This window comes from Gymnoscopelus braueri, assembly GCF_963280865.1.
Source record: "Gymnoscopelus braueri genome assembly, chromosome: 22".
In the NCBI taxonomy this organism is placed as follows: domain Eukaryota; kingdom Metazoa; phylum Chordata; class Actinopteri; order Myctophiformes; family Myctophidae; genus Gymnoscopelus; species Gymnoscopelus braueri.
In genome coordinates, this window is record NC_137624.1 from 47,697,937 (window position 1) to 47,720,436 (window position 22,500).

At 40.2% G+C, this 22,500-nt stretch overlaps 1 protein-coding gene across 7 annotated transcripts in view; it reads right to left on the reverse strand.

Moving 5' to 3' along the window:
- Positions 1–22,500, reverse strand: part of sptan1 (spectrin alpha, non-erythrocytic 1) — a 146,380-nt gene that overhangs the window by 93,587 nt on the left and 30,293 nt on the right. For all 7 annotated transcript variants that reach the window (XM_080418798.1, XM_080418796.1, XM_080418797.1 and 4 more), the window contains exons 3-13: positions 21,429–21,554; positions 16,309–16,449; positions 15,273–15,553; positions 11,872–12,016; positions 10,403–10,557; positions 7,119–7,254; positions 6,400–6,501; positions 5,088–5,225; positions 4,032–4,142; positions 3,520–3,597; positions 1,702–1,857 (exon numbers count right to left, since the gene is read on the reverse strand). In XM_080418798.1, the coding sequence (XP_080274924.1) occupies positions 1,702–1,857; positions 3,520–3,597; positions 4,032–4,142; positions 5,088–5,225; positions 6,400–6,501; positions 7,119–7,254; positions 10,403–10,557; positions 11,872–12,016; positions 15,273–15,553; positions 16,309–16,449; positions 21,429–21,554 (1,569 nt within the window). The remainder of the gene's footprint in view (positions 1–1,701; positions 1,858–3,519; positions 3,598–4,031; positions 4,143–5,087; positions 5,226–6,399; positions 6,502–7,118; positions 7,255–10,402; positions 10,558–11,871; positions 12,017–15,272; positions 15,554–16,308; positions 16,450–21,428; positions 21,555–22,500) is intronic.

Sequence of the window (22,500 nt, forward strand, 5' to 3'; positions counted from 1 at the left end):
TGGATCATCTTCTGGACACAGCTTTCATCCACTTTAGTTTCCTCATCAGATGGTAATATTTATTAGGCTGTTGTGTGTGGCGTTCATGTGATCAATATACAGTAGCCTACAGTCGGCTTTACAAATTAATACCGCGGCACGGACACTGATGCAAGTCAGTCCCTCCGCAGTTTCATTAAGGCATCATAGCCTATTTTCATTATTACGTGACACACGCTGAGATGACCCGCTGGCAAACACAGCTCTAAATGCAACTCATAGCCTAGAAAATAAATAAAAAGCGGTGGAATCTACATCATGTCTATATTATGCATACTGTAGGCTACAAGCAATACATCGTTTGACATTTATTTTTTATTTTTTATATATATGTGTTGACAAATGTTGGGCACATATATATTTTATTTGAGGTTTGCCACTGTAGTAATTGATTTTGGCATGAAGAATAAAGCATTCTAAAGACATACGCACATTTCAGCCCTGGTAAGACAGCCTCGGGGCTGACCTGAGAACGTACGCACCTGACGCACAAAACACAGAACAAAAAACTTTTATGAATCCGACTGCAGGTGTAGGATTTGTCCTAAATGCCGGTACGTACAAAATATGGTCGTAAATCCCTTTATGAATCCGGGCCATTAACCCTATCCCTGTAGGTTGGAGGGGTCCTGGGGGGGAGACAATACACTTATTAACCCTATCCCTGCAGGTTGGAGGGGTCGTGGGGGGGGGGGGACAATACACGTATTAACCCTATCCCTGCAGGTTGGAGGGTCCTGGAACAGAGGGGGGACAATACACTTATTAACCCTATCCCTGCAGGTTGGAGGGTCCTGGGACAGAGGGGGGACAATACACTTATTAACCCTATCCCTGCAGGTTGGAGGGTCCTGGGACAGAGGGGGGACAATACACTTATTAACCCTATCCCTGCAGGTTGGAGGGTCCTGGGACAGAGGGGGGACAATACACTTATTAACCCTATCCCTGCAGGTTGGAGGGTCCTGGAACAGAGGGGGGACAATACACTTATTAACCCTATCCCTGCAGGTTGGAGGGGTCCTGGGACAGAGGGGGGACAATACACTTATTAACCCTATCCCTGCAGGTTGGAGGGTCCTGGGACAGAGGGGGGACAATACACTTATTAACCCTATCCCTGCAGGTTGGAGGGTCCTGGAACAGAGGGGGGACAATACACTTATTAACCCTATCCCTGCAGGTTGGAGGGTCCTGGAACAGAGGGGGGACAATACACTTATTAACCCTATCCCTGCAGGTTGGAGGGGTCCTGGGACAGAGGGGGGACAATACACTTATTAACCCTATCCCTGCAGGTTGGAGGGTCCTGGGACAGAGGGGGGACAATACACTTATTAACCCTATCCCTGCAGGTTGGAGGGTACCGGGACAGAGGGGGGACAATACACTCATTTTAATGGGGGTGAGGCAGGCACATCAACCGCTCCTGTTGCTCCTTCGTTGCTTTAAACTAAGTGTTAAAGAGCTTTATATTGTGATATGGTTGCTATAGTTTGACTTCCAACACTTTGTGATGTGAACAATAAGGCCATCACAGGCTTAGCACTTACAATAGAAATGACACGGAGCATCCCTGTATCATAACTTTAAACTCATGTCATCTGGACGAAGATGCTTAACATAACATAACCATAAACATAACCATAAACATCTCCTCACCTTGTAGGCCTCATCCGTGGCGGTCTTCATCTTCTCATTGATCCAGCTCTTCAGCTCATCAGAGTCTCTGAAGAACTGCTGCAGATGGAAGGAGTCCTCCAGAGCGGCACGCCGGGTCTGAGCGCGGTTGTGAAGGGCGTTGCGACGGCTCAGCAGCTGTTATGACGATTTAAAAAGAATATATATTTATAAACACACACACGTTAAGATGTACCGAGAATACAATGACATACACACTAGACAACGTTCAGCCACAAGATGTCGCACCTTTAATAACATCTCTGCTGCATAAGGCAGCAATCATGTAGTCTAACATCTCTGCTGCATAAGGCAACAATCATGTAGTCTAACATCTCTGCTGCATAAGGCAACAATCATGTAGTCTAACATCTCTGTTGCATAAGGCAACAATCATGTAGTCTAACATCTCTGCTGCATAAGGCAACAATCATGTAGTCTAACATCTCTGCTGCATAAGGCAACAATCATGTAGTCTAACATCTCTGCTGCATAAGGAAACAATCATGTAGTCTAACATCTCTGTTGCATAAGGCAACAATCATGTAGTCTAACATCTCTGTTGCATAAGGCAACAATCATGTAGTCTAACATCTCTGCTGCAAAAGGAAACAATCATGTAGTCTAACATCTCTGTTGCATAAGGCAACAATCATGTAGTCTAACATCTCTGCTGCATAAGGCAACAATCATGTAGTCTAACATCTCTGCTGCAAAAGGAAACAATCATGTAGTCTAACATCTCTGTTGCATAAGGCAACAATCATGTAGTCTAACATCTCTGCTGCAAAAGGCAACAATCATGTAGTCTAACATCTCTGCTGCATAAGGCAACAATCATGTAGACTAACATCTCTGCTGCATAAGGCAACAATCATGTAGTCTAACATCTCTGCTGCATAAGGAAACAATCATGTAGTCTAACATCTCTGTTGCATAAGGCAACAATCATGTAGTCTAACATCTCTGCTGCATAAGGCAACAATCATGTAGTCTAACATCTCTGTTGCATAAGGCAACAATCATGTAGTCTAACATCTCTGTTGCATAAGGCAACAATCATGTAGTCTAACATCTCTGCTGCATAAGGAAACAATCATGTAGTCTAACATCTCTGTTGCATAAGGCAACAATCATGTAGTCTAACATCTCTGCTGCATAAGGCAACAATCATGTAGTCTAACATCTCTGCTGCAAAAGGCAACAATCATGTAGTCTAACATCTCTGTTGCATAAGGCAACAATCATGTAGTCTAACATCTCTGCTGCAAAAGGCAACAATCATGTAGTCTAACATCTCTGTTGCATAAGGCAACAATCATGTAGTCTAACATCTCTGTTGCATAAGGCAACAATCATGTAGTCTAACATCTCTGCTGCATAAGGAAACAATCATGTAGTCTAACATCTCTGTTGCATAAGGCAACAATCATGTAGTCTAACATCTCTGCTGCATAAGGCAACAATCATGTAGTCTAACATCTCTGTTGCATAAGGCAACAATCATGTAGTCTAACATCTCTGCTGCATAAGGCAACAATCATGTAGTCTAACATCTCTGCTGCATAAGGCAACAATCATGCAGTACTTATATCATATCTGATACACGTATCATTCATGAGTCTTAGCAGTACTTATATCATCTCTGATACATGTATCAATCATGAGTCTTAGCAGTATTTATATCATCTCTGATACATGTATCAATCATGAGTCTTAGCAGTACTTATAACATCTCTGATACATGTATCATTCATGAGTCTTAGCAGTACTTATATCATGAGTCTTAGCAGTACTTACAGCATCTCTGCGAGTAGCCACATCCTCCTTGGCATAGTGGTTGTTCTGGATCAGTTTGGTAGCAAACTCATCCAAGGCCTGGAGAGAGAGACAGTATTAATATGTAAGTATCTGACATCATGGACCAATAGAACAGTATTAATATGTAAGTATCTGACATCATGGACCAATAGAACAGTATTAATATGTAAGTATCTGACATTATGGACCAATAGAACAGTATTAATATGTAAGTATCTGACATTATGGACCAATAGAACAGTATTAATATGTAAGTATCTGACATTATGGACCAATAGAACAGTATTAATATGTAAGTATCTGACATCATGGACCAATAGAACAGCATTAATATGTAAGTATCTGACATTATGGACCAATAGAACAGTATTAATATGTAAGTATCTGACATCATGGACCAATAGAACAGTATTAATATGTAAGTATCTGACATCATGGACCAATAGAACGGTATTTAAAAGCAGCTTTAAGGACTGTCCACTGATACTTACGGTGATCTTCTCCTCCTGGGCGCTGAGGGACTTCTCAAAGTCTTCGTGTTTCTTCAGCAGAGCTTCCACGCTGTCCAGGGAGTCGCCCAGATCCTCGTTCAGGAGGAACGCCTGCACGACACCACAAAAAAAAACACATCAATGTAACCTCTGCTAGGCACCAGACTGAACCATGTGACCTCTGCTAGGCACCAGACTGAACCATGTGACCTCTGCTAGGCACCAGACTGAACCATGTGACCTCTGCTAGGCACCAGACTGAACCATGTGACCTCTGCTAGGCACCAGACTGAACCATGTGACCTCTGCTAGGCACTAGACTGAACCATGTGACCTCTGCTAGGCACTAGGCTGAACTATGTGACCTCTGCTAGGCACCAGACTGAACCATGTGACCTCTGCTAGGCACTAGACTGAACTATGTGACCTCTGCTAGGCACTGGGCACCAGACACAACCATGACAAGTACTTAGCGTTGCTGTCGGGCAGAAACTTTGTAACTCCATATTCCAACTTTTTATGATTTTCGTAAGTTAATGCCCTCTGTTTCGTACAACAGTGTCGCGCAAAAGTAACGAAAGTGTTAACAGGTTTATCTCTTGTTATAGTATAGGGTTTTAACAGGTTTATCTCTTGTTATAGTATAGGGTTTTAACAGGTGTATCTCTTGTTATAGTATAGGGTTTTAACAGGTTTATCTCTTGTTATAGTATAGGGTTTTAACAGGTTTATCTCTTGTTATAGTATAGGGTTTTAACAGGTTTATCTCTTGTTATAGTATAGGGTTTTAACAGGTTTATCTCTTGTTATAGTATAGGGTTTTAACAGGTTTATCTCTTGTTATAGTATAGGGTGTTAACAGGTTTATCTCTTGTTATAGTATAGGGTTTTAACAGGTTTATCTCTTGTTATAGTATAGGGTTTTAACAGGTTGAAAGGTAAAACAGTATAGGGTAGTTTAGGGTATAGTATAGGGTAGTATAGGGTAGCATTGGGTAGTAAAGGGTAGTATAGGGTATAGTAGTAAAGGGTAGTACAGGGTGTTAACAGGTTTACCTCTTGTTTGCTCATCCAGTTGTCAACCTGCTCCGTGTCTCTGTAGAAGAGCTGCAGGTCCATGCACTGTTCATACTGCTGTCTGCGCACCTCCCAGAGCTCCAAGAGAGACTCCTTCTCCTCTGACAGGATGCCCAGCTATATATACACACACACACACACACACACACACACACACACACACACACACACAGTCAATGCAACCAAAGTCAATGCCTGATTCATACTGAAAATATCCCAAAGCTCACAACACGTCACGTTGTGAAAAAAATAAAAAATAATAATCAGATCCGTAGACCAACCTGTTACATCAGTAAATAGCCTACAGACAGTGATTACATGCAGTAAGTAGCCTACAGACAGTGATTACATGCAGTAAATAGCCTACAGACAGTGATTACATGCAGTAAATAGCCTACAGACAGTGATTACATCAGTAAATAGCCTACAGACAGTGATTACATGCAGTAAATAGCCTACAGACAGTGATTACATCAGTAAATAGCCTACATACAGTGATTACATGCAGTAAATAGCCTACACACAGTGATTACATCAGTAAATAGCCTACAGACAGTGATTACATGCAGTAAATAGCCTACACACAGTGATTACATCAGTAAATAGCCTACAGACAGTGATTACATGCAGTAAATAGCCTACAGACAGCGATTACATGCAGTAAATAGCCTACAGACAGCGATTACATCAGTAAATAGCCTACAGACAGTGATTACATGCAGTAAATAGCCTACAGACAGTGATTACATGCAGTAAATAGCCTACACACAGTGATTACATGCAGTAAATAGCCTACAGACAGTGATTACATGCAGTAAATAGCCTACAGACAGTGATTACATGCAGTAAATAGCCTACAGACAGTGATTACATGCAGTAAATAGCCTACAGACAGTCACTCAGTCAGTGGTCAGGTTCGTTCACAAATCTGCACGTCAAGTGAAGAACGGAGGAGCGAGCTTTCATAAATAAAGCCACACGTGAGTACACGCATACGCAGAGTACACACGTGTTGTTGTTTACATCGTCAGATGGTTTTAATTTGAAGGTTTAACAGGATGTTCAATGTGTTTTTTGTGAGTTTTTTGTGAGAAGACTGACCGGCGTGCTCCATGCCGTTGTGCTGTGTTAAGTTACACAAGTGACGACTTGTGCTCTCTGGTTTTCACAATAAAATGTTTAGTTCAGTACCGCCCGTCCCCGTACCAGTGAACTACCCGCGGGTACCCGGCCCGTTGCAGGACTCTGGCCCCAGCACAGAGCCCTGGGGGACACCGTGTTTCATTCCTACCTTCTCCTTGACCTCCTCAGAGGCGTAGTGGTTGGTGTTCAGCAGAGCCTGGCCGGCTTCATCGGTGGCTCTGAAGCTGTCCTCATGAGCATCGATCTCTCCCTGAGAACAACAACAACAAATACACCTCAAATCTACTTTTTGGATTGCAAATATATATATATATGTACGAAACAACAATAATGCACACGAGGAACGTTTTCAGACCAAGGACCCCTTAGATGAGAGAGAGAAGAAGCAGGGACCCCCGATACATATTGTATAAAACTGTGTTTCATAGATTTCTTTAGGCAGCTTCATAGACTTAGGCAGCTCTATCATCATGTATTACAGTATGTTCCATTCATGTGTATTTTCAGACATTTAACCAGTTGAACCGTCAATATTTACTATTTTTTTCCCTCTACACCAAACCTGCCAAAAATAGATCTACAAGCTCACAACGCCTCGCAGTGCGAGGCGTTGTGAGCTTGTAGATCTGCTATTTTTGGCTAATGTTCCACTCAGAATAGGGATGCTGGGTTCAAGTGGTTCATGTAAAAAACATGATCCTATCACACAGCCCCCCTGTAGTAACTCTGGGGACCCCCTAGGGGTCCCGGACCCCCTGTTGAAGAGCCTTGGTCTAAAGGATAACGTGTGTGTGTGTGTGTGTGTGTGTGTGTGTGTGTGTGTGTGTGTGTGTGTGTGTGTGTGTGTGTGTGTGTGTGTGTGTGTACCTTGTGTTCCTGGTGGCGGTCCAGGAGGGCCTCGGCTCCGGCCACGTCATTGGCCAGCTCATCGGCGTTGATCAGAGCCTTCATCTCTGTCACCCAGCTGGTCAGGTCTCTGAAGTCTGCAGTGAAGCGCTGCAGCCTGACATGACAGGACACACACAGGCTGTCAGGCTACATGCTACGCTACATGCTATGCTACAGGACACACACAGGCTGTCAGGCTACATGCTACGCTACATGCTATGCTACAGGACACACACAGGCTGTCAGGCTACATGCTACGCTACATGCTATGCTACAGGACACACACAGGCTGTCAGGCTACATGCTACGCTACATGCTATGCTACATGACACACACAGGCTGTCAGGCTACATGCTACGCTACATGCTATGCTACAGGACACACACAGGCTGTCAGGCTACATGCTACATTACATGCTACATTACATGACATAAGACACACAGGCTGTCAGCCTACATGCTATGCTACATGCTATGCTACATGACATGAGACACACAGGCTGTCAGGCTACATGCTACGCTACATGCTCTGCTACATGACATGACACACACAGGCTGTCAGGCTACATGCTATGCTACATGACACACACAGCCTGTCAGGCTACATGCTATGCTACATGCTACACTACACTACATAAATGGTAAATGGTGCATTTATATAACGCTTTTATCCGAAGCGCTTTACATTGATTGTGCCATTAACCCATTCACACACACACATTCATACACCGATGGTGGAGGAAACCATGCAAGGCACCAACCTGCTCATCGGGAGCAATTAGGGGTTCAGCGTCTTGCTCAAGGACACTTCGACACTAACTCTAGGGGAGCGCCCCAGCCCGGGATTGAACTGGGAACCTTGCGGTTTTCCAGTTCACTCTACCCGGCCACTCTACCCCTGAGCCACTGCCGCCCCACTACATGCCCCACTACATGCCCCACTACATGACATGACACACACAGGCTGTCAGGCTACATGCTACGCTACATGCTACACTACATGACATAAGACACACAGGCTGTCAGGCTACATGCTACTCTACATGCTACACTACATGACATGACACACACAGGCTGTCAGGCTACATGCTACGCTACATGCTATGCTACATGACATGACACACACAGGCTGTCAGGCTACATGCTCTGCTACATGCTACGCTACATGCTACGCTACATGAGATGAGACGTGTGATATCTTTCTACAACTAGATTCTGAAAAGTCCCGGAAAAGACGTGCTGTGATTGGCCAGTAGTCACTTTGAGTGGCAGTTGGGGCAAACGCTCACCCCAAAACATGATTCACGATTCTGTGCCTATCGGTACATACTGTAACTCAAACGTCGCTGAGTCGGTTCAATGGAACTTCGCAAGTCAACGTTCGCCACGGCGACTCGCTCGCTCGGCGGTGCCTCTCGGGCCTCAAGTTCGCTTGAGACGGCGCACCTCCGTTGCGTTAAAAAACTATACTTTATTGGCAAAAAGAATTGTCAGCGGCCGTTGGCAAAAGAGTGGCATCAGTGAGATTCGATCATAGGAGTGATCATAGGATCATAGGAGTGATCATAGGAGTGATCATAGGATCATAGGAGTGATCATAGGGAAAAATTGTGCCTTAAAGGTTTAATGACATTCACTTTTACACCACATTCAAAGTCTTTGTCCTGGTCCTTCAAAAGTGTACAAAAAGTTTTAAGTGAAAATTCCATTCCAGTGATCAATGGCCGGTGTTTTTCTCTCACATTTCTAAAGCCTTTTCAACTGCAATGAAAAAAGAAATCTTTGCCTGCGGGTGTCGCTGGTGAGGGATTTTGCCTGTCAATCATCGCCTCTGCTCCGCCCCCCCCAAAGGAAAGGATAGGGGAGGGGAGGGGCGAGGAGGAGAGTGGGCGGGATTATTCGACAGTGACCTCACTGTCGAAGGGCCAAGCTCAGATTACTTTTCAGCCTAATTATTCAGAAAACCCCAGACCACAGAAAATCCACTGAATGTTTTAAGTTCAGGTTTTTTGGGTGTAATTGAGGTCATAAAACCCCAAATAAAACATTGAAAATAAAAAAAGTGAAAATGAATGTCATGATACCTTTAAAGGGATATTTCACTTTCAAAAAAACTTGTATCGTCTACTCAGGCTTTTGTCAGCCCCCCAGACAGTTTTTAAGTTGCTTGATTCACTATTTAGATATTTTACATACATTTTATCAGACACGCCCCCTTCCTATACAAATCCATTATAACTTCAAACTACATTTTTAACATGTTAGATTCATCAAAAACACCCGTCCTTGGTTCTGGTGACTCACCCTGCCCTCCTAATACGCGATGGGGCCGTGTTTTTTTTATTACTTTATTAATTTATTTTATCTAATTTCTTTATTGTATTTAATTATTTTCATTTTCCAATTTTTTTTTTTTAATAAATGAAAAAAGTAATCGAAAGAACACGGCCCCCTCACGTATTAGGAGGGCAGGGTGAGTCACCAGAACCAAGGACGGGTGTTTTTGATGAATCTAACATGTTAAAAATGGAGTTTGAAGTTATAATGGGTTTGTATAGGAAGGGGGCGTGTCTGATAAAATGCATATAAAATATCTAAATAGTGAATCAAGCAACTTAAAAACGGTCTGGGGGGCTGACAAAAGCCTGAGTAGACGATAAAATTACCCAAAGTTTTTTTGAAAGTGAAATATCCCTTTAAGTGGCGAAATTATGCCTCAACCTAATCTTAACCATGACCCTAACCTCACAAAAACTATACCTAAACCTAACCTCACAAAAACTATACCTAAACCTAACCTCACAAAAACTAAACCTAACCTCACAAAAACTATACCTAAACCTAACCTCACAAAAACTATACCTAAACCTAACCTCACAAAAAGTAGCGTTTTATCAGCAAAATACATTGTCTGCAGTTGTCTGAAACATGACAGAGGCAGAGGGATTGGATCCTGGGAGGTTGGGACTGAAAGTCTAATGATTAGTGAGACACGCCACCCAAGGGTCTCGGCCTGTATTTGAATGTGGCGGTTGAATGAATGTCTCGTGCTTGCATTCAGCCAATCGCAAGCAGGCAGGGCGGGGCTGGGCAGAACCTAGTTACCATTCAATTATACGCGAGCCGGACACAGGCTGTCAAGAGCAGGACAGAGATAAAGGCTACATGCTATGTGACTTTTTTTGTGTCCAGATTTTCAACCACTTTCATCCTATCTTGAGCATTTCATAAAAGGTATGGGTCGTTGAAGTGGGCGTGGCCTACCTGTATGAGTCGTTGAGGTGGGCGTGGCGCTCGGCGGCCAGCGTACGGATCTGATCCCAGTTGTTCACGAGCTCGTCTTTCTTCAGGTGGATCTGAGAGGCGTTCTGGGGGTGTGTCTGCTGCAGGCGCTGTGACTCCTCCCCCAGAGCATTCACCTAGGAAATACATCCTCATTATTATCATTATTATCTTATTATACATTATATTATTATTATCTTATTATACATTATATTATTATTATTATTATTATCTTATTATACATTATATTATTATTATCATTATTATCTTATTATACATTATATTATTATCATTATTATCTTATTATACATTATATTATTATTATTATTATCTTTATATATTAAGGAAACCTCCGTCACACGTTCCGTCCTGCATGGTTCTCCTCAGTGGGTTGAGCTTGCACACGGTCATGTGACCAGTAGCATGTGACCAGTAGCATGTGACCATTAGCATGTGACCAGTAGCATGTGACCATTAGCATGTGACCATTAGCATGTGACCAGTAGCATGTGACCATTAGCATGTGACCATTAGCATGTGACCATTAGCATGTGACCATTAGCATGTGACCATTAGCATGTGACCATTAGCATGCGCACACAACCCACCACGAGTGTTTTTCACTTTCCCAAAATACACGCTGTTTATTAGAGCTTTTGTGATTTCTGGAGTTTGGAAGTTACTGAGCAAAGAAAAGTGGTTACGCTCCCCCAGGCTATGGGATGTACTCACGGTCCCAACCAGTGGGCAGTCCCCGGGTGCACAAATGTAGCTCCCCGTGTAGACTTGGCCACGGGGCCACGGGGGGGCCACGGGGCGTCAGCTCTTGGCGCTAACGGCATTAGCGCGTTGTTTGTCTGTTTTTGTCTGTGTGTGTGTGTGTGTGTGTGTGTGTGTGTGTGTGTGTGTGTGTGTGTGTGTGTGTGTAGGGCTGTTACGAGTTGACGATTAATTGTCACACAAATAATTGTGATTAACGAATTGTGTGTTTGGTCATTGAATATATGAATATATATAATATAATATATTAATATATGAATACATTTTATATTCCTGTTTGCCTTTTAGGCTTCCTAATAAAACATTGGGCAGAATAACTTATTTGAATTTTAATATACAGAAAGATTATTGACATATTTAATCATTTTATACAATTATGTTTTTAAAAAGCGGAAATATCAGATCACACAGTGATGCGTTGTAAGCTTGTAGATCTGATATTTCTGCTTTAAAATAATTCTGATTAGACGATTATGTAATAATAGTGACAGGCGTGTGTGTCAGTGTCTGTGTGTCTGTCTGTGTGTGTGTGTGTGTGTGTGTGTGTGTGTGTGTGTGTGTGTCTGTGTGTGTGTGTGTCTGTGTGCGTGTGTGTGCGTGTGTGTCTGTGTGTGCGTGTGTCTGTGTGTCTGTGTGTCTGTGTCTGTGTGTGTGTGTGTGTGTGTGTGTACCTTGTCCTCCAGGGCAGCCAGGTCTCTCTCCAGACCCTCGTGTTTCCTCAGCAGAGCCTGAACAGAGGCCAGGTCCCGCCCGAAGTCATCAGAACCCATGAGCTGCTCCTTCTCTCTGATCCAGCTGATGGTCTCGTCCACATCCCTGTTGATTACCGTCACAAGGTACTTTTACTTTACTACTTTTACTTCTACTCCACAAGGTATTTTTACTTTACTACTTTTACTTCTACTCCACTACATCTCAGAGTACTTCTACTCCACAAGGTACTTTTACTTTACTACACTACTTTTACTTCTACTCCACTACATCTCAGAGGCAAATGTTGTACTTTTACTGCTTTGCAACAATTATTATAAAACTTTAGTTACTTTGTAGATTTAGATTATTATTAAAAAACATACATTAACCACTTCAGCCCTAAATACACATTTTGGCTATTTGAAAATAGCAGATCTACATGCGACGCATTGTGAGCTTGTAGATCTGCGGAGTCTCTAAAATGGAGAGGACGGATGTGGATCCGTGCCAAGAAAACGACCATCCACTAAACATATCAGACTACAGCACTAAACATATCAGACTACAGCACTAAACATATCAGACTACAGCACTAAACATATCAGACTACAGCACTAAACATATCAGACTACAGCACTAAACATATCAGACTACAGCACTAAACATATCAGCGTAAACTGTCAAAATGCCAGCACTAGATGTACCGTTTTAATAAACCTATAATAATAATAATAATTGTGACATTAATGGCTTAACAAGTCCTTTCATTTCCACCCTACATCTTTCAAATCAGCCTCATGGTGGAGCTATAACAGACAGATTCACGTTTTGGCCTATAACTCTTGAACTGTAAGTCCCATAATCAACATCTTTTTTTTATAATGTTTTTCTCCCCTGTATTTTGTGGCATTTCTTCCTTGGCCTAGTGGGGATGTGCAACGTTTCACGGCAATCTGACGCTGCGTTCATGATTTGAGGCATTTTGTACTGAACGGGCCACTCCTGTCATATGTATGTAAAAAATAATGTAATGTAATGTAATGTAATGTAATGACTGTAATGTACTGTACTGTAATGTAATGTAATGTAATGTAATGTAATGACTGTAATGTAATGTAATGACTGTAATGTAATGTAATGACTGTAATGTAATGTTCTAATGTAATGTAATGTAATGTAATGACTGTAATGTAATGTAATGTAATGTAATGTAATGTAATGTAATGTAATGACTGTAATGTAATGTAATGTAATGTAATGTAATGTAATGTAATGACTGTAATGTAATGTAATGTAATGTAATGTAATGTAATGTAATGTAATGTAATGACTGTAATGTAATGTACTGTAATGTAATGTAATGTTCTAATGTAATGTAATGTAATGTAATGACTGTAATGTAATGTAATGTAATGTTCTAATGTAATGTAATGTACTGTAATGTAATGTAATGTTCTAATGTAATGTAATGTAATGTAATGTAATGTAATGTAATGACTGTAATGTAATGTAATGTAATGTTCAAATGTAATGTAATGTAATGTAATGACTGTAATGTAATGTAATGTAATGTAATGACTGTAATGTAATGTAATGTAATGTAATGTAATGTAATGTAATGTTCTAATGTAATGTAATGTAATGTAATGTAATGACTGTAATGTAATGTAATGTAATGTAATGTTCTAATGTAATGTAATGTAATGTAATGACTGTAATGTAATGTAATGTAATGTAATGTAATGTTCTAATGTAATGTAATGTAATGTAATGACTGTAATGTAATGTAATGTAATGTAATGTAATGTAATGTAATGTTCTAATGTAATGTAATGTAATGTAATGTAATGTTCTAATGTAATGTAATGTAATGTAATGACTGTAATGTAATGTAATGTAATGTAATGTAATGTTCTAATGTAATGTAATGTAATGTAATGTAATGTAATGTTCTAATGTAATGTAATGTAATGTAATGTAATGTAATGTAATGTTCTAATGTAATGTAATGTAATGTAATGTTCTAATGTAATGTAATGTAATGTAATGTAATGTAATGACTGTAATGTAATGTAATGTAATGTAATGTAATGTACTGTAATGTAATGTAATGTAATGTTCTAATGTAATGTAATGTAATGTAATGTAATGTTCTAATGTAATGTAATGTAATGTAATGACTGTAATGTAATGTAATGTAATGTAATGTAATGTAATGTTCTAATGTAATGTAATGAATGTAATGTAATGTAATGTAATGTTCTAATGTAATGTAATGTAATGTTCTAATGTAATGTAATGTAATGTAATGTAATGTAATGTTCTAATGTAATGTAATGTAATGTAATGACTGTAATGTAATGTAATGTAATGTTCTAATGTAATGTAATGAATGTAATGTAATGTAATGTAATGTAATGTAATGTTCTAATGTAATGTAATGTAATGTTCTAATGTAATGTAATGTAATGTAATGTAATGACTGTAATGTAATGTAATGTAATGTTCTAATGTAATGTAATGTAATGTCTGTAATGTAATGTAATGTAATGTAATGTAATGTAATGTAATGTCTGTAATGTAATGTAATGTAATGACTGTAATGTAATGTAATGTAATGTAATGTAATGACTGTAATGTAATGTAATGTAATGTAATGTAATGTAATGTAATGTAATGTAATGACTGTAATGTAATGTTCTAATGACTGTAATGTAATGTAATGTAATGTAATGTAATGTAATGTTCTAATGTAATGTAATGTAATGTAATGACTGTAATGTAATGTAATGTAATGTAATGTAATGACTGTAATGTAATGTAATGTAATGTAATGTAATGTAATGTAATGACTGTAATGTAATGTAATGTACTGTAATGTAATGTAATGTAATGTCTGTAATGTAATGTAATGTAATGTCTGTAATGTAATGTAATGTAATGTAATGTAATGACTGTAATGTAATGTAATGTAATGTAATGTACTGTAATGTAATGTAATGTAATGACTGTAATGTAATGTAATGTAATGTAATGTAATGTAATGTAATGTAATGACTGTAATGTAATGTAATGTAATGTAATGTAATGTAATGTAATGACTGTAATGTAATGTAATGTAATGTAATGTAATGTAATGTAATGACTGTAATGTAATGTAATGTAATGTAATGTAATGTAATGTAATGACTGTAATGTAATGTAATGTAATGTAATGTAATGTAATGTAATGACTGTAATGTAATGTAATGTACTGTAATGTAATGTAATGTAATGTAATGTCTGTAATGTAATGTAATGTAATGTAATGTAATGTAATGACTGTAATGTAATGTAATGTAATGTAATGTTCTAATGTAATGTAATGTAATGTTCTAACCTGTTGAAGCGCTGCACCTCAGCGGCTCCAAACAGCTTGCCCTGCCTCTGCTGGGCGAGGCCTTTGAGGCGCTGCCAGGCCGCGTTCACCTCCTCCTGCTTGCGGAGGATCAGCTCCGCCTCGGGGTGGTTCTCCTGGGTCAGCCGGGCGGCCAGCTGGTTCACCTCGTTCACACGCTCCTCGTGGGCCGCCAGGTCTGTCTGGAACTCCTCAAACTTCTTCTGGAGCAGCTCCACGTGCTCCAGGTCCTGACCCAGCTCCTCCGACGTGGCCATGGCCTCCTGGAGGAGGAAACCGGTGGTGTTAAGTAACTAAGTACATTTACTCAAGTACAGTTTTTGGGTATTTTCTTTTTACTTTAATGGAGTATTTTTAAATTTTCTGTACTTTTACAAGAGGCAAATATTATACCTTTACTTACACTACAATTATTTGAAAACTTTAGCTACTAGTTACAGTCCTATATACATTTATTATTATAAAACATACATTAACCTCTTCAGTCCTATATACATTTATTATTATAAAACATACATTAACCTCTTCAGTCCTATATACATTTATTATTATAAAACATACATTAACCTCTTCAGTCCTATATACATTTATCATTATAAAACATACATTAACCTCTTCAGTCCTATATACATCTATTATTATAAAACATACATTAACCTCTTCAGTCCTATATACATTTATTATTATAAAACATACATTAACCTCTTCAGTCCTATATACATTTATTATTATAAAACACGCATTAACCTCTTCAGTCCTATATACATTTATTATTATAAAACATACATTAACCTCTTCAGTCCTATATACATTTATTATTATAAAACATACATTAACCTCTTCAGTCCTATATACATTTATTATTATAAAACATATATTAACCTCTTCAGTCCTATATACATTTATTATTATAAAACATACATTAACCTCTTCAGTCCTATATACATTTATTATTATAAAACATACATTAACCTCTTCAGTCCTATATACATTTGGGTCATTTGTAAACAGCTCTGACCTTGTCGCTGATCCAGTCCAAGGCGTCCTCACACTCCCTGAGGTACTGAACCAGCTTCTGGGCCTGGAGGAGACGCATGCCTTTCTCCTTGGTCTTCTGCAGCAGCAGATCCCACAGCCGGTGAAGCTCCTCCAGACGAGTCTAGTAACACACAGAGATCCACACACACATTATTACACACTATTACACACTGACAGTCTAGTAACACACAGAGATCCACACACACATTATTACACACTATTACACACTGACAGTCTAGTAACACACAGAGATCCACACACACATTATTACACACTATTACACACTGACAGTCTAGTAACACACAGAGATCCACACACACATTATTACACACTATTACACACTGACAGTCTAGTAACACACAGAGATCCACACACACATTATTACACACTATTACACACTGACAGTCTAGTAACACACAGAGATCCACACACACATTATTACACACTATTACACACTGACAGTCTAGTAACACACAGAGGAGATCCACACACACATTATTACACACTATTACACACTGACAGTCTAGTAACACACAGAGGAGATCCACACACACATTATTACACACTATTACACACTGACAGTCTAGTAACACACAGAGATCCACACACACATTATTACACACTATTACACACTGACAGTCTAGTAACACACAGAGATCCACACACACATTATTACACACTATTACACACTGACAGTCTAGTAACACACAGAGATCCACACACACATTATTACACACTATTACACACTGACAGTCTAGTAACACACAGAGATCCACACACACATTATTACACACTATTACACACTGACAGTCTAGTAACACACAGAGGAGATCCACACACACATTATTACACACTATTACACACTGACAGTCTAGTAACACACAGAGGAGATCCACACACACATTATTACACACTATTACACACTGACAGTCTAGTAACACACAGAGATCCACACACACATTATTACACACTATTACACACTGACAGTCTAGTAACACACAGAGATCCACACACACATTATTACACACTATTACACACTGACAGTCTAGTAACACACAGAGGAGATCCACACACACATTATTACACACTGTAACAGCAGACCTTTGTTTGCATGGATAGTGTGTGTGTGTGTGTGTGTGTGTGTGTGTGTGGTGTGTGTGTGTGTGGTGTGTGGTGTGTGTGTGTGTGTGTGTGTACAAACGAGGTGGAGTTGCAAGTTGAGAAAAAGGTAAAGTATTGACAACATGTTATATATTGTAAATATATAACATATCATATTGACAACATGTTACCTGACCTGGAAGGAGTCGGAAATAACAAGACAGAGATTGTTTCAATGATCTTAACACATTCCACGCCAGAGTTTAACATCATAATGTACTCACCAGTGCCAGCAATTTATTGTTGTTTTTTTCACGTCGCCACAGACCTCGCTAAATACCTTAAAATCGCGTTCAACTGTTTGTAGACACACAGGGTAGTTGTGTGAGTGGCCCAGAGAAGACATTTTCAATCGGCGATCGTCCATTTTGCAGTAGTTTCTATTAAACAGCGTTCAGCGCGGAGAAAAACAGATAATGGCGGATTAGGGGAAGCTTTAGAGCGACGGCGGATGGGAACGAAAATCTTCGATTGACATTCTATTTCCGTTTCCGGTGTGCTACAACGAAATGTGTCACTGCGAAAAAAAGAAAAAAAAAAGAACACTTGGCGTAGGCGACTGGCACGCTGCGCAATTATTTAGGTTTGCGTAGATCTACGCGATTGGCACGCAATGTGTTAATGATCTGCAAAACGTCTCATTAAGATGGTATGGCCTGTCGGGTAGAAACCTCAGATGTCCAAAACGTCAGGATTCAAATTCAAAAGCAGTGAAAGTATCAGATCTACAAGCTCAGAACATGTCGCTTGGCGTCTCGTTTCCAGCTTGTAGATCTGATCATTTCAATGCTTCTGTGTGAGGCTGTAGTTAGTATGATGAAGTAGAACTATATATATATACATATATATATATATATATGAAGAAGAACGTTCATTTATGAAAAACACAAAAACTTAGAGGTTTCTGCCCGACAACAACGATATTTAAATGAGCTTAGAAACATGTTTCATCTAAGAGAGAGGAACCAATAAGAATCATCTACAGTGAGATGAGAGAGAGAGAGGAACCAATAAGAATCATCTACAGTGAGACGAGAGAGAGAGAGGAACCAATAAGAATCATCTACAGTGAGACGAGAGAGAGAGAGGAACCAATAAGAATCATCTACAGTGAGACGAGAGAGAGAGAGGAACCAATAAGAATCATCTACAGTGAGACGAGAGAGAGAGAGAGGAACCAATAAGAATCATCTACAGTGAGACGAGAGAGAGAGGAACCAATAAGAATCATCTACAGTGAGATGAGAGAGAGAGGAACCAATAAGAATCATCTACAGTGAGATGAGAGAGAGAGGAACCAATAAGAATCATCACATCACAGCAAAACCTGTCTAGAGACGTAGAGACGGGACCAGAACATTATTAACCTTTATCGTGATTGACCCAAGACCGGGAACGCATCCGTGTTATATTAACATTTCTTTGGGCTTCTTTGGGCAAGATCTACAAGCTCATAGATCTACAAGCTCATAGATCTCTACAAGCTCATAGCTAACGCTCACAATAATCATATCACAGAGATTTAAATTTATGGTGATATTGTCCTCCGTCGTTCACCAGGATGAATTATCTTTAGTAGATCTGCTAGTTCAACACTTAAACCCTCTATACTAGATCAAACTGACCTGTAAACCCTCTATACTAGATCAAACTGACCTGTAAACCCTCTATACTAGATCAAACTGACCTGTAAACCCTCTATACTAGATCAAACTGACCTGTAAACCCTCTATACTAGATAAAACTGATCTGTAAAGAGCATTTGGTACGCTGGTGGTTGGTGTAATGGTTGGTGTAATGGTTGGTATAATGGTTGGTGTAATGGTTGGTGTAATGGTTGGTGTAATGGTTGGTGTAATGGTTGTGTAATGGTTGGTGTAATGGTTGGTGTAATGGTTGGTGTAATGGTTGGTGTAATGGTTGGTATAATGGTTGGTATAATGGTTGGTATAATGGTTGGTGTAATGGTTGGTGTAATGGTTGGTGTAATGGTTGGTGTAATGGTTGGTGTAATGGTTGGTGTAATGGTTGGTGTAATGGTTGGTGTAATGGTTGGTGTAATGGTTGGTGTAATGGTTGGTATAATGGTTGGTGTAATGGTTGGTGTAATGGTTGGTGTAATGGTTGGTGTAATGGTTGGTGTAATGGTTGGTATAATGGTTGGTGTAATGGTTGGTGTAATGGTTGGTGTAATGGTTGGTGTAATGGTTGGTGTAATGGTTGGTGTAATGGTTGGTATAATGGTTGGTGTAATGGTTGGTATAATGGTTGGTATAATGGTTGGTGTAATGGTTGGTATAATGGTTGGTGTAATGGTTGGTATAATGGTTGGTGTAATGGTTGGTGTAATGGTTGGTGTAATGGTTGGTGTAATGGTTGGTATAATGGTTGGTGTAATGGTTGGTGTAATGGTTGGTGTAATGGTTGGTATAATGGTTGGTGTAATGGTTGGTATAATGGTTGGTGTAATGGTTGGTGTAATGGTTGGTGTAATGGTTGGTGTAATGGTTGGTGTAATGGTTGGTGTAATGGTTGGTGTAATGGTTGGTATAATGGTTGGTATAATGGTTGGTGTAATGGTTGGTGTAATGGTTGGTGTAATGGTTGGTGTAATGGTTGGTGTAATGGTTGGTGTAATGGTTGGTGTAATGGTTGGTGTAATGGTTGGTGTAATGGTTGGTGTAATGGTTGGTGTAATGGTTGGTGTAATGGTTGGTGTAATGGTTGGTGTAATGGTTGGTGTAATGGTTGGTATAATGGTTGGTGTAATGGTTGGTGTAATGGTTGGTATAATGGTTGGTATAATGGTTGGTGTAATGGTTGGTATAATGGTTGGTGTAATGGTTGGTATAATGGTTGGTGTAATGGTTGGTGTAATGGTTGGTGTAATGGTTGGTGTAATGGTTGGTGTAATGGTTGGTGTAATGGTTGGTGTAATGGTTGGTGTAATGGTTGGTATAATGGTTGGTGTAATGGTTGGTGTAATGGTTGGTGTAATGGTTGGTATAATGGTTGGTGTAATGGTTGGTATAATGGTTGGTATAATGGTTGGTATAATGGTTGGTATAATGGTTGGTGTAATGGTTGGTGTAATGGTTGGTATAATGGTTGGTATAATTGTTGGTGTAATGGTTGGTGTAATGGTCGGTGTAATGGTTGGTGTAATGGTTGGTGTAATGGTTGGTATCATGGTTGGTGTAATGGTTGGTGTAATGGTTGGTGTAATGGTTGGTGTAATGGTTGGTGTAATGGTTGGTATCATGGTTGGTGTAATGGTTGGTGTAATGGTTGGTGTAATGGTTGGTGTAATGGTTGGTGTAATGGTTGGTGTAATGGTTGGTGTAATGGTTGGTGTAATGGTTGGTGTAATGGTTGGTATAATGGTTGGTGTAATGGTTGGTGTAATGGTTGGTGTAATGGTTGGTGTAATGGTTGGTATAATGGTTGGTGTAATGGTTGGTATAATGGTTGGTGTAATGGTTGGTGTAATGGTTGGTGTAATGGTTGGTATAATGGTTGGTGTAATGGTTGGTGTAATGGTTGGTGTAATGGTTGGTATAATGGTTGGTATAATGGTTGGTGTAATGGTTGGTGTAATGGTTGGTGTAATGGTTGGTATAATGGTTGGTGTAATGGTTGGTATAATGGTTGGTATAATGGTTGGTATAATGGTTGGTATAATGGTTGGTGTAATGGTTGTGGTCCCGTCTCTACAGTCACACACAGCGGTACCTACTTGCATATACTCAGCCGTATTTACACTTTTAACTATGGGTCTCTGTTGTGTCCGGTAGGGCGTGTAGGACTGGACCACACAGCAAGGGGTTAAAACACTGGACCGCACAGCAAGGGGTTAAAACACTGGACCATATACTGGACAAGTCATTTATGACTCATTTACGTGCCAAAAATAGCAGATCTACGAGTTTGTGAGCTTACACGGATGGTCTCTGAGGCAAAGTGTCCCTCGCCGATCATGAGGTTGCCGGTTTCGTCCAGTTTGATGATGGCTCCAGCGTTGGCCTGAACCTCCGCTTCAAACGCCTGGTGCTTCTGGAGTTTACCCTGTGGGATGACAAAGGTCAAGGTCAGTGTGGGATGACAAAGGTCAAGGTCAGTGTGGGATGACAAAGGTCAGGGTAATCATCCGGTACAACACTCCACACGTCCTAGACTCTTCTCTCTTCTCTAAAACACTCTGGACAACGCTCCACACGTCCTAGACTCTTCTCTCTTCTCTAAAACACTCTGGACAACGCTCCACACGTCTTAGACTCTTCTCTCTTCTCTAAAACACCCTGGACAACGCTCCACACGTCCTAGACTCTTCTCTCTTCTCTAAAACACTCTGGACAACGCTCCACACGTCCTAGACTCTTCTCTCTCCTCTAAAACACTCTGGACAACGCTCCACACGTCCTAGACTCTTCTCTCTTCTCTAAAACACTCTGGACAACGCTCCACACGTCCTAGACTCTTCTCTCTTCTCTAAAACACTCTGGACAACGCTCCACACGTCCTAGACTCTTCTCTCTCCTCTAAAACACTCTGGACAACGCTCCACACGTCCTAGACTCTTCTCTCTTCTCTAAAACACTCTGGACAACGCTCCACACGTCCTAGACTCTTCTCTCTTCTCTAAAACACTCTGGACAACGCTCCACACGTCTTAGACTCTTCTCTCTTCTCTAAAACACCCTGGACAACGCTCCACACGTCCTAGACTCTTCTCTCTCCTCTAAAACACTCTGGACAACGCTCCACACGTCCTAGACTCTTCTCTCTTCTCTAAAACACCCTGGACAACGCTCCACACGTCCTAGACTCTTCTCTCTTCTCTAAAACACTCTGGACAACGCTCCACACGTCCTAGACTCTTCTCTCTTCTCTAAAACACTCTGGACAACGCTCCACACGTCCTAGACTCTTCTCTCTTCTCTAAAACACTCTGGACAACGCTCCACACGTCCTAGACTCTTCTCTCTTCTCTAAAACACTCTGGACAACGCTC